The sequence below is a fragment of the Pantherophis guttatus genome, chromosome 4 (assembly GCF_059756535.1).
Source record: "Pantherophis guttatus breed Tessera chromosome 4, ASM5975653v1, whole genome shotgun sequence".
Classification (NCBI taxonomy): Eukaryota; Metazoa; Chordata; class Lepidosauria; order Squamata; family Colubridae; genus Pantherophis; species Pantherophis guttatus.
Window position 1 is genome coordinate 56179174 of NC_142066.1, and position 13613 is coordinate 56192786.

The 13613-nt window shown below is 36.3% G+C and overlaps 1 protein-coding gene across 1 annotated transcript in view; it reads left to right on the plus strand.

Moving 5' to 3' along the window:
* The window catches only part of LOC117664742 (unconventional myosin-Id), a 152640-nt gene that overhangs the window by 59412 nt on the left and 79615 nt on the right, over positions 1-13613 (plus strand). Inside the window, exons 15-16 of the mRNA XM_034416002.2 lie at positions 5362-5528; positions 6442-6649. Coding sequence (XP_034271893.1) covers positions 5362-5528; positions 6442-6649 — 375 coding nt within the window. The remainder of the gene's footprint in view (positions 1-5361; positions 5529-6441; positions 6650-13613) is intronic.

Here is a 13613-nt window from a genome sequence, read left to right on the forward strand (position 1 = left end):
GGTAATTCAAAACCTCCTCTACTTCTTGAATCCTGTAGCATTTTTAAGCTAATTCTTGCTTTTTTCCCCTTGCCAGATATATTTTAATATTGTTTTATTAAGTTCCTCAAAATATTTTTTTTCCAATTTTATCAGAATTGTTTAAAATAACAATAATCTTGGCAATATATTTATTTTAATTGTGGATATTCTTCCTATCAACAATAATTGCAGATTCTTCCATTTTTCCAGATCTATTTTATTTTGTTGCATCAGTTTGTAATAATTATCTTCCTTAATCGTTACACATCTTGCTGTCAGCTGAATCCCTAAGTATTTTACTTTCTTAGTAATCTGAATACCTATTCTCTTCATTAACTCTTTTTTATGTTTATCTGTAAGATTAATGCAAAGCAATTTTTTATGTGGAACATGACATAGAATTTTTGATTTTAAAGATTGTAGATTAGCACTTCTCAAAAAGATTCCTTTTGAGTTTATTCCTTCTGTTTTATGGTTTGGGATACCTTAAGAAATATGGTGGCTGAACACAGTTAAATCTATTTTACCTATTTTTTTAATAATGAATAATTTGGTTAACTTTCATCCTTTTTTCAGAAAAATGTATTCCTCCCTTTACTCCATTTCAGTGACAGATTACTTTTCTTTCATTGATCTCATTTTTTAAATTATCTATATTTGCCTTACAAAGTACTGTAGCCCTGTTTACTATTATGGGTATGTGAGAGAAGGAGATAAATAAGTTACAGTATAGGCTACAGCTTGTCCACTTCCCTCTGTCTGTTTTTTGATTAGTGTAATATTTGATGATAAATATACAATACGTAAAATAAAATAATGTATAGTGTATTTTGACAGTATGATTTGTAATAAATTTGACAGCTTTACATTTTTGTCAAGAAAAGAGACTCTTGTTCTAAAATAAGAACATAGTAAATCATCTTGTTCTATTGAATAAATCAGACCATGGTCCGTCTAACAATACTGCCTATACTAAGTGGCAGCAATTCTTCAAGTTTCTGACTGATTTATCTCAGGGCCGCTTGGGATTCCTTTTAATGGTAGAAAAAAGAGGAGTAGAAATGTTATTCTAATAAATGAATGGTTACATTGTGCTTTAACAGTAAATTACACACATCTCTTTGTCCTGAAAACAGGAATAAGTTTTGTTTAGTTAGCAGTATTGAGTGTGAATTTTTAGGAAATGTCTTATATCCTGGAGTTGAGAAGGAATGGGCTAAGGTTAGGGACAGTGTGGGTTCTAAAAATTTTTATTATCGGTTCTGTGGGCGTGGCTTATTTGTGGGCGTGGCTTGGAGGTCATGTGACTGGGTGGGGGTGGCTATGTGTATAGGGACTACTCAGAGGGCTGAAAAAAGTCATTTCTGACAGGTCCTCGCACTTTTGACTGGTCCTCACACTTATGACCATCCTCAGATTTATGCCCGTGCAGCATTCTTAACAACCATGTCACTCATTTCACAACTGCTTCTCTTCAACATGGTGATAAGATAGGGCAAAATACGTAAAATGTGAGGACAGTCGTAAGTTTGAGGACTGGTCAAAAGTACAAGGACCAGTCAAAAATAACTTTTTCAGCCCTCTGAGTAGTCCATATGCACAAAAGGACTACCCAGAGGGCTGAAAAAAGTGATTTCTGACAGGTCCTCGCACTTTTGATCGGTCTTCGCACTTATGACTGGTCATCATTTATGCCCATTGTAGCATTCTTAACAACCGTGTCACTCATTTCACAACTGCTTCTCTTCACCATGGTGACAAGATAGGGCAAAAACATAAAATGTGAGGACAGTCGTAAGTTTGAGGACTGGTCAAAAGTGTGAGGACCAGTCAAAAATAACTTTTTCAGCCCTCTGAGTAGTCCATATGCATAAAAGGATACAGCAATAGAGAGGGATGAAGGAAGGGAAGGGAAATTAGAGTAGGATTGAGGGTAAGAGAGGGAGGAAGAGAGGAGGAGGAGAAAGGAAGAGGAAGTAAGGAGGGGAAGAGAAAGTAAGAAGGAAAGAAAAGAGAGAGGTGGTAGGTTTGAGGAGAAAGATTGCTGTACAATAAAAAAGATGAAAGGGAACAAAGCCAACCTGAAACAAATATAAAGATATTAAGATCAAGAATGAATTGTTAAACTTTAAAGAATAAAAGAGAACAAATATGAATAAATAGCAGTAATTAGAAACACACATACAAACATACAATATATTTTCTTTGAACAGAGTATTTGGCCGGTTCACAAATTTAAAACAGTGTTTAGTCATTTCAACTAAATTTACAATTTCTATATTTCCTTTTTGCCATATTTATTCCTCATCTATTTTTTAAAAAAACTAATATTACCCTTCATCCTCATCTCTAATCTTAATCAAATTCAATTTTTCCCTTCTATTCTATATTCTGCCCTTCCCATTGTCATCTATTTTTATATCCATCCTCACATTGGTTAATTATGTAATATTACAGTTGTTTAATACAAATTCAACATTTTAATATAAATCAATTAGTTATATAACTATCTTTTTTGTATATTAATCAATATGAACATGAATATTCCAATTATTTCCATGCAATCCAATTTCTTACAAATCAGTTAATTATATTTATCAATAATAATAAACCAAATAATTTCCCCCATATATTCCTCCAAACCACAACTTAACCATTTCTGCTTTCAACACAATGTACAATTAATAGTATCTCAATTACTACAATTCCCTAGTTAAATAGAGCTTTTTTTCTTTTGTGTTTTAAAATCTTGAACTCTCCTCTTTTGCCCTAAATTTCCCATTGTTTGCAGTTTTGCACCTACCTTTTTTGGTGAGGAAAAAGAAAAAGAAATCTCTCTCTGCCTCATTTTGTCATGTTGCAGCAAAGACCCTGCTTTACTTTCAGTTTTGTTTTTTCAGCATAGCTAGGGGGGAAAAAAATCTGCTCCAGCACTCTTTGCAGAGCCCTGCGCAAAACAGCTGAGAGCAAATCAGCTGAGAGTCGGGAGGCCGATCTAATCAATTTGTACTAATTAACCTATGCTGAAGCTGAAAGGGGCTGTTTTTTCTATTTTTGCAGGCACCGGTCTACTCATTTGTTTTCTTTTAACACTGATCAGCTGTAGGGCGGCCCTTTGAAGCCCAGTGGCAAGAGTTTAAACAGGTTTTTTCCCTCTAGCCATCAGCTGGGACTCAGGAGGCAGCAGTAGATTGGGAGGGGTAAGCGAACGGCAACCGGGCCAGGAACTGGTTCGGGGGCATGGCCAGCCAATCTTATTACCGGTTCTCCGAACTATTAAAATTTTTTACTACCAGTTCTTAAGAACCGGTGCGAACCTGGAGCAACCCACCACTGGTTAGGGATCCAGCATCTACAGGGCCATCTCTTCCATCATAAATGGCTTTTAAGATCCAAAGAAGGTACTTTTTAAAAAAATACAGTCTCTATCAGAGATGTATCTTTTTGACATTTAGAAGACAGCCTTCTTCTGTATTGTTCTATTCAACCCAGTCACTGGCACTTGCAGTTGCATTTAGAAAAATCTGTAAACATCTCTTTAACAGCCAGAAAATCTGTAAAAAGATATAATTGTATTGAACTTTTAATTATTAATTGTATTAATTTCATTATTTTAATGTATTTAATTTATATTTCTGTATTCTTTTTATTTTTAAATTTGGGCAGCAACTTTGGGAATTAACCTAAACAGAAAGGCTTAATCTATTCATATGCATAATTTTAGAAAAACAGAGCAGGCCTTCCTTATAAAGTAAAAGGACAGAAATGTTTGAGGAAATTATTTCACAAATGAGTAGGAACTAGCTTTTTTTATTTGGTCTCAGTTCTTTATTTAAATGACAGTTGGGAATTTTGCAAGTAGGAGAATTTCCCTACCATCTTTCAACCCTATATCCAGCAAAGATCTGTGCTCTCAGTGTAGATCAGGGGTGTCAGATTTGATTTCATTGAGGGCCACATCAGGATTGTATTTGACCTTGGGGGCGGGGCTGGGGGATCATGGCCAGGCTGGGGTGGGCATGGCCCTCTGCCAGCAAAAATGGAACCCAGGGGGGGCTTGCATGGCCCCCGGGACCCCGTTTTTGGCTGGGACGGCCTCCAGCCCTCTGCCAGCGAAAACTGAGCTCAGGGGGGTGCATGTGCCCATCTGAGCTCCATTTTCGCTGGCAGAGGCACCGCAGGCCGGTCCTTTGCTGTTTCCAGGGCAGCCCTGCAAGCCAGATCTAAGCACCCTACAGTCCGGATCCAGCCTGCGGTGTATATACTTAACAGACTTTTTTAAAAAGAGAGAGATAATAACTAGCAAGGCAACAGAACTAGCAAGCAATAACTATAACTAGCAAGCAGTCTCTTTTATTAGGCAGGATAGTTAAAATCTAGAACAGTCATGGCAAAGGAAAAAAACATATTGGTCAAATTTTTCCTTCATATTTCTTCTTTTCTGTTTTCTTACTGGCTGGCAACTGTTTTCTGAGAAGATCTCTTAATAAAGATATTGCCTTTGAGAATGTTGGATTATCTCATGGCTAACACTACTCCTATTACATAGGATGCTCAGTACTTCTCTTTATTTCTAAGAGTTGCATGGCAAGGAAAATTCTGCCAGCTACAGTTTTTATAATTGCAGGCTGGCAATCTTAAGATGACAGTGAATTTCTATGTAGATTCTCAGTCATCCAGCTCATGGTTGTCCCAGAGGTGCTTTTTCAAGAGGCAACTGGACTTTCTGTTTTTTCTTTGAAGACGTTTCGCTTCTCATCCAAGAAGCTTCTTCAGTTCAGAGCTGAAGAAACTTCTTGGATGCAAAGCGAAACGTCTTCAAAGAAAAACCAGAAAGTCCAGTTGCCTCTTGAAAAAGCACCTCTGGGAATGACAGCGAATGGTAAGAAGTTGTAACAATTGATTAGGATATTAAATTTCATACTTCCTAAACTAGAAAACAAATGACTTTTTTGCTGGATGCCTGTCTCAGGAAGTTCTTGTTTAATCTTTTTACTCTTAATGAGGGAAGCAGTATTGGCTGTTTTCTAGTTGGTGTGGAAATGGATTATAGAAATGTGTAGTCAAGAATGAAGGCATATAGAATAGAACTACAATACTAGACCTATTATTTGCATTGTGGAAATTCATGTAATGATGCTTGTTGTAACTTTCATGATTTTATTTCAGCTGTTTCTAGGAGTCTTGTTTTTCTAATGGAATTTTATAGGAGAAGTTAGGGTTCCTTCTTTAACAATGGTTAAAGAATTAGAATGTTAACTTGCACATTGTCACTTTCCCCTTACTCTTTTATTTTATCTGTTAATTCAAATAATGTTGTTTCTGGTTGGTTTCTTTTAGGAGCCATACTATGTCCGCTGCATTAAACCCAATGACAAGAAGTCACCACAGCTGTTTGATGAAGAACGATGCAAGCATCAAGTTGAATATCTTGGACTTCTGGAAAATGTAAGAGTACGACGGGCAGGATATGCCTATCGCCAAACGTATGAAAAATTTCTTCACAGGTAACAATTGATTAAAACTTTGCAAATTTCTTATATTTAACAATAAAAATATATTTGTGGTTTGATATTACATTAGCATTCTTACACAAATTACAGTTATGTCTTAAATAACTTTAAGAGAAATTATCAAGATTAGTGAGACCAGTTAAAGAAAAACCCATTTTATACTACCTTTAAATATGCTATATAAATGCATGTGTTTTTTATGGAAGAGCAGAACTTTCATAGGATATCTAAAGAATTTTACACAAACCTTTTATTAAAATGCATTACACATTAAATCCAAATGGAACAATTTTTATAAATCTTTTTTCTTGCTCGAGGCACAATTCTCTTTATCAACTAAAGCAAGACCTCTCATACTTACTTAGAACTATTTGGCAAAAGCTAGAACATGCTAAAATTATTATTTGTAAACATGATTAAATTATTCAGCCAAATCCACTTGAATCTTAATTTAATTTAATATTAATTAATTTTAGCTTTGTTAGATATCCAGTGTATTAGAAGGTATTATATATATATATATTTGCAAATAGGCTGAGAATTTTAGTTACAAAAATACACTGAAAAAATAAGATTTGTCTTATCTGCAGATGGGTTTATATGTAAACCCAACAATTTAGTTTGCATATCATTTATTCTGTGCCTTAGGCAATTGTAGCTTGTTCAGTAAACTACTGAATAACAAACCAAGGATTAGTGATATTTCACAGTTATTGAAAATTAGCATTTTGTAATACATATTTAAGATTTCCTAATTTTATATCAAGACTGTATATTTATTTTCTTTCTATGGGAAATCTACTTTAGCAAGATAATATTGGTTTTTGTGGACATTCCTGCCATATTACTATCACATTTAATAATGGCAAACAATGTTTTTTTTTTAATAATACTTGTATCAATGAAGGTACAAAATAATTCCTGAATTTACTTGGCCAAATCACAAACTACCATCCGACAAGGAGGCTGTGAAGAAATTGATTGAGCACTGTGGGTTTCAAGATGATGTGGCATATGGAAAGACGAAGATTTTTATTCGCACACCACGAACACTCTTCACGTTGGAAGAAATGCATGCCAAGATGCTTGAATGGGTGGTTCTCTTTCTACAAAAGGTGAGAAGCAATACTGAAATTTCTTATAAAAATAATCTACATCTGATATCCATAGAGTCATGGAAAAACATAACTTGTAAAATAAGTTGCCTTTAATCATGTACTAGTCCTGGTGACTTATATGTACACATGCATATAGTTTTCTTGGCAGTGATAAGGGAGTGGTTTGCATTTCCTTCTTATAGAATGTTGTTGTTATTTTCCCTTTCAGATTTAGCATATTTCCAATTTGGCTTTAAGGGGTTAAAATAGATGAAAAACTAAACTGGATTTGAAAGACCTGTTCAGTCTTGTTCTGTTCACATGTTGGCCATCCAGATGTCTGTAGGAATCTTACAAACTGAATAATAGCACTTTCCTTCTCATATTTCCCAGGAAATAATCCCAGAGAAACAACACATTGCTCACAAGAGGGGTTGTTACTTAAATAATATCCATTATTGTCTTTTCCTCCATTAATTGATGTCATTGATACTTAAAGCCATTCAGGTGATAGTAATTGATACATCTTGATGAAGACAATTATATAGTTAAGAATATGTTGCATAAAAAAGTCTCTATGTCCATTTAGGATCTTTGGTTGATCTCAATTCAAATATTATTGAAAAGAGAAAGGAAAACAATTTCATACCTTTGCTTCATATAATGTGTAATAGCTTATTTCAGGGGCATGTTCTCTTTTATTCGGTCTTTTTTTTTCAATGCTAAAAACTCCCTAATGTTCCTACAGCTCTTGGATAATTTTTCTTGCCAGTCACACACTTCTGCATCAGCTGCTGCTGCTGTGAATCCCCCAACAGTAATTTTAGCAATTGCTTATTATTGGCAAAGAGCTAACAGTGTTTGTTAAAAAATATTTTGTGGAGTCCTTAGTGCTCTCTGGGCTTGGTTGTTTGCTTGCAGAGGTTTTATTACCCAACTAGGTAACATCATTAGTGCAGTGAAAAAATGTTTTATTATTGCTACCAAAACCCAATTTCTTCTTAAGGAAACTTGTCATTCAAAGCAAATAAGTTGAAATATAACAACCAAATTTGCTTTGCAGACGTAAGCGATTTATTATTCTCTATTGTCTGTTTAACTCATTAATTATTTAAACATTGATTGATTGATTTTCATAATCTAAGTAGTAAGCTGATGGTTATATGAGAAAATGAGTAAAACATATTTGAACAAGATGGAAATCTATGGTAGGAATAGGGATTAGAATTCTTTTTTTTTTAATTGAAAAAGTTTTTCAAATACAAAATTTTCCCCCTTTCCCCCCCCACCCCCCTCCCCCTCCCCTCCCCCCATGGCTTCTGCAAGATGAAATCCAAATTAATATCACATTATATAATACTTTACCACCCTTTTACACCACCCCCTATGTGCTAAACATTTCTTTCTAACATTATTATTATGTCTCCGGTATACTATACATTTCAAAACAGCATTCGGCTATAAAACTATATAATAGATCCTAATTTGGCATTTATTCTACTCATAATCTACCCATTTCCTCCACCCCCATACATATATCTCTTAATTCAAGTCTTTTAAGTATATTAATATCTAAACATAACATCCCTTTTCCTAAACTAAGCAATCAGTAACGTTACCTATCACCTTGTACCATATCAATTTTGTTTCACCCACTTTCCTACAGGTCTACCATACATAATATATTTAATATCTTTATTCTTCTGCCCGTATCACTAAAAGATATTTCCATATATAAATAAAACCCTCAAGTGACTTTAAATTTGTATTCCATATAATATCTTCTGTAATGTCTTTCAGCTAGATTGTTAATTCCATCGACCATGTTAGGGTAATATCAAGTCCTACTTCCAACAGGATATTCAGTATCTTCAATTACCATCTGCCCCCATCATTAATAAGTGTTTCTGTATATAAAAGAAACCCCCCGAGTGACTTTATATTTATATTCCATATGGTATCTTCTGTAATGTCTTTTGTCTAGATTATTAATTCCAACAACCACGTTAGGGTAACAGCCAGTTCATCTGCATGCCCCAATTCCATAGTTCTCTTGCCTTATAGCTCAACATATACGTAATCCATTTTTCAGAGAGTCCAAAATAGAAAATTCCAATCCACTCAATCACAGGCCATCTTCCACATCCCAAAAACACCAGCACTGCAGAGATCTGTTATTCTTCTCAAAATAGTATAAGTCTATAATTTGCCTCAGGTATATTTTCATATATCAGTCTTCTATAAATCCCGCTTATTATATTTAATCGTTTCTTAAATAACTGGCATTAATCTGTTGGCTAAAAAAGAATTGTAGTTTAAAAATTTTTAGTTTTGTAGAACCTGCTTCTTCTTTTCTTAACTTGTTGTGGTTTAGATTTCCACTCTGGTTGCCTTTCTAGGACTTGTATATCAGCTGATTGAATTACATGCTGGTCTTTAACTTGATAAGACATCAAATCGAGATCCAAAGCCATCTCTCTTGTATTTATAGGTGATCCAGCTATAGCCTCTGAAGGAGAATCCAAGAGCGGCTCATCCAAAAAGCCCTCTATAACTTGTCGTTTTTCCATTACCTCCATCTCCATCTGCTTGGCCTGAGTTTCAATCTCTTGTTCATTTTGCTTTTCTTTATCCCCCTCCTGAATTCCTGACACTGATGACATACGTGGAGATGTTGGGCCCGTTTTAAAAACCTTGTAGTAAAATTCTTCCGCTTTTTCAACAGTGTTTAATTGATATCTTTCTCCTTGATGTCTCAATATTATACCAACTAGAGCATCCCACCTAAATGGGATGTTTTGTTTCTTTAGCTCAGTCACCAAGAATCCAAAGTCCTTTCTATCTTTTAACATCTTGGACGGCAGCTCTTTATATATCCAGATCTTCATTCCATTCATTTCTAGAGTGGAGTTAAAAGACTTTTGCACAATATCATTTCTTATTCCTTTATCAGTAAAATAAATCACCATATCTCTAGGCAATTGTCTTTGCTTTGCCACCCAAGAATTTACTCTGTAGACCTTATCAATCTTACAGAATACCTCTTCAAAACTAACCTTTAAAATCACAGCCAGAACTTCAGTAGACATCTTTCTCAAGTCCTCCCTGTTATTTTCCTGTATTCCCCTCATTCTGATCGCAAATTCCATGGATCTGAATTGCATCATTGTAACTTCATTTTCAATCCTTTGCTTTATATTATCTACATTGTAAATCTTGTGATCAGCTTCCTTCATTTTAGACTCTACTTCTGAGCTATTTTCTTGAATCATTGTCAGATCATTTTCAATTCTTTGTATTTTATTATCCAGATTATGAATCTTATAATCAGCTTCCTTCATTTTAGACTCTATTTCTAAATTGATATCTTTATCCATCTTTATAATTATTTCTGAAAAACTTTTCAAAGCTGTTACAATATAGCGCTTCAGGTTATCATACTTTTGTTGAACCAACTCTTTAATTTCCTGTCTAAATTTTTCAAGATTCTGGTTCATAATCTCATCATGTCTTGCCAACTCCTCCAGAACAAATTCCTTTAAATCCTTAAAACCATTCTTCTGCATCTGCAAACTCAAAAATTGCTCTTGTGATTTATAATTGGGGGAGCCCCCCCCCCCACAGCTTGGTTGTCTGGCTTTGTCAGTTTTAACGCCATCCTGCCACACAGACAGACTCTTTTTAAAGAAAGAAAAGGTCTTCTCTCCACACAATATCAATATCAAGTCTCTAAGAAGGAAGAAGCATGAAACAGAAATTTTTCTCTTGTCTTGTAGCCAACGCTATTGTTTCAAATACTTTGTAACATATTAAGCCATTCAAATGGAAAGACTTTCGCTTTCTTCTCAAGCCTCAGCCAGCCGCCATTTTAAACCTTTTTTTTTCCTTTTTCACTCTCTTCATTCAAAATCAATCATAGGGTTGTTACAAATACTTGCAATTTAGAGTCCCAAATCCGGATTTCATCCTGCTTATTCAAGCAATCTATTAGTTTTCGCTGATTAGGTTGGTCACATCGTCTAGCTCTGCAAAGCGCAGAGTTCTCCCGAAGCCCGGAGCAGCGGTGAGCTGGATAGGGAGCCACATCCTGCTTCCTCCCCAAGAGTAAAAAAAAAACTCTGGGGACTTCTCAGAGGGCTCTACCTGCTCTCGCCGGCTCACCTCACATTTCCTTAAGGAAACGGAGTTTTTCGAGCCACCTCCCAGCTGTAAAGGCAGCTCTTTACGGGCGGTAGGGGTGGCGGTCCCAAAAGACCGTCTAGCGACGACGGAAGCCAAACCGGAAGCCAGGGATTAGAATTCTTAATAACACAGGCTCTAATTTGAAGCATCATATTATTAACTGATGCTTCAAATTAGAGCCTGTGTGATTAAAAATTCCAGAAATGAGGGCTATTTTCATTAGATGACAACCAGAAATAATTCCTGATAAATATTTGTTCTCTGTTTCTTAAACGCAGACATACAAACACAGTTGTAATACATTGTTTATTAAATAATGCCATTATTTAATTTTATGAAATTGGCTTTAAGACTTTAGGCTACTTTTGGCTTGTTTATTTTATTGATACTTCTTTGCCATGAAAAAAGATGGTATCTGCTATTACTGATTAAAAGCTTGTTATAGAAACTAGGCAAAAATACTTTAGGTCCATGATGGCGAACGTATAGCACGCATGCCAGAGGTGGCACACAAAGCCCTCTCTGCTGGCACGTCGCTGTCGCCCCAGGTCAGAACTCCCTGGTGTTTCTTTCGTGAGCTTATTTCCCTGCAAACGACAAAACAGAAGCTCACCAAAGAAAACTTCTTGCCACACTGCCGGTGTTGAGATGCCCCACCTCCCACCAGCCAGCTGGTCTTTGGGTCTCTGCTGCGCATGTCAGTGTGCATGTCCATGCATGCGCACATTTGTGCCTGTCTGTGCATGAACATGTTTGTACATGTCCATGCATGCACGCCTTTCAAACCTTTAAATTTGAGCATGCGCGCATGTGCAGTTTGGGCACTTGGTGCCTAAAAGGTTCGCCATTATTGCTTTAGGTGAAGATGAATTTTTTTTTTCCAGTATGACACTTTTTCGAATGTCTTTGAATTCACTTTGTCAATTATTTTTCAAAATTAAAATACTATCTTTTCATATTTTTTTGCTGCAACCTGAATCTTATATCTTTTTCTTAATTTTCACAAAAATGCATACTTTTAGCTCCCGTGATAGTAAAACTGTCAGTGTGAAAGGTTCTCTTTTATAATTGCAATAGTGGTAGGGAAAATTGGCAACCTTGTTTTTTTTTTAAAAAAAAATCTTTACCTTTTATATATCACATACCACTCAAGGCTATTTATGATATTTGTTCATAACTGAATTATCATTAGTACAGCATACTTTTCTATATCAGAAAATTTTGAGACAAATAACAATAACAAAAAGAATTATTAAAGGTAAACCTAATGAGAAATTAATGCAAAATAAATCAGCCCTAACAACAATAACAAAGCTTGTATTGAAAAGACAGTGAAGAAAGAAGTGTAATAGTTTGTTGGTAAGGATATTGGAAAGCCTATATTTTTAGCTAAAATTTGGACAGATTAATAAACAAGAAGATGGATCACATCTTTTAGCTCTGCCTGGAAACTACTAATACATAGTAAAGTTATTGAACTTGTATGACTTTAATAACCAACCAGGTCAGAAATTTGATTACAGTTCAGTAACAGTTTTCAAAGACAAACCCAAGTGAGACATCACAAGGGCATGGTTTATGGATCTAGGACAGGGGTGTCAAACACAAGGCTCGCAGGCCACATCTGGCCCGTGGTGTGGTCGGATCCGGCCCATGAGGCTATCCTGGAAAATGTAAGGGGCCGGCCCGCTTCACTTCAGCCCAATCTACCCAATGCAAAGAAGAAACATCAGGCTAGCGTGGCTTCAGTCTGGTCTACCCAATGAGAAGAGGAAACATCGGACCAGCATGGCTTCGGCCCAGTCTATCCAGTGCAAAGAGGAAACATGCCAGCAGTTTGGGGAATGGCATCAAGCTATCCACTCCCACCCAGTCAGCCACGCCCAGTGAGTGGCATCAAGCTGGCCATGCCCACCCGACCCCCTGAGGTCAACCACAGCCCTCAATGGAATTGAGTTTGACACCCCTGGTCTAGGAGAACTCGTCATGGCCAATTCACTGTGACCAACTTACCATGATCAACTTGCCATGATCAGCTCACCACTGTGGGAAATTCACTGCAGGACAATTCAAGACAGGTTTAGTTTCTTGTATTATTCAACAAAGCATTACAAAAGCTGGTAGTCATAGGAATGATTTTCTTTGATACAATAGATAAAATAACATGGTCAACAAAAATAAAAGGAACTAAATGAATCCCGCGGCGAGTTGTCCTGCAGCAAGTTGGCCATGGTGATGTCAAGCGCTGAGGAAATCAGGAGGTTCAGGCAGTTCAACTGAGTATAAAGATTTATTGCAAGCTTAAGCTGTCTACAAGAATCTGAGCTACTAACAGTCAAAGCGAATTGGTGGTAAATAAGAGTAAAAGGAATTCAGACTTCCGGCTGATGTCACGGGGAGATCGGACATGAGGAATCGGTTTCCGTGCTCCTACACCAAGTTCTCCCCATTAGAGGGCTACAAAAAGAGCTAAAGCCACCCTTGTAGGGGTGGTGAAGAAAAGAGGGGTGCCCTGCAGGTGGCAGTGAGTCGCAATTCTCCCGCTTGACACAGGGCTTTCTTCCCTCTCATCTACGACAAGGAAAAGAGGCAACCATTATGGCTGTGAGAAGCTGGGACAGCTGAGGCAACAAAGAAAGTGCAGGAGTGGTGTAGATGAACAGTGATTGGAACTGGGTGAGATTATTCTGTTTTTTACCTAGAATCTAACAATAAAAGGGGGGGGAAATCCAGGAAACGAGACTCTTAGAACTATCTGTTAAAGCGGCAAACAACTACTAAACAACAACTAAAATCCCAG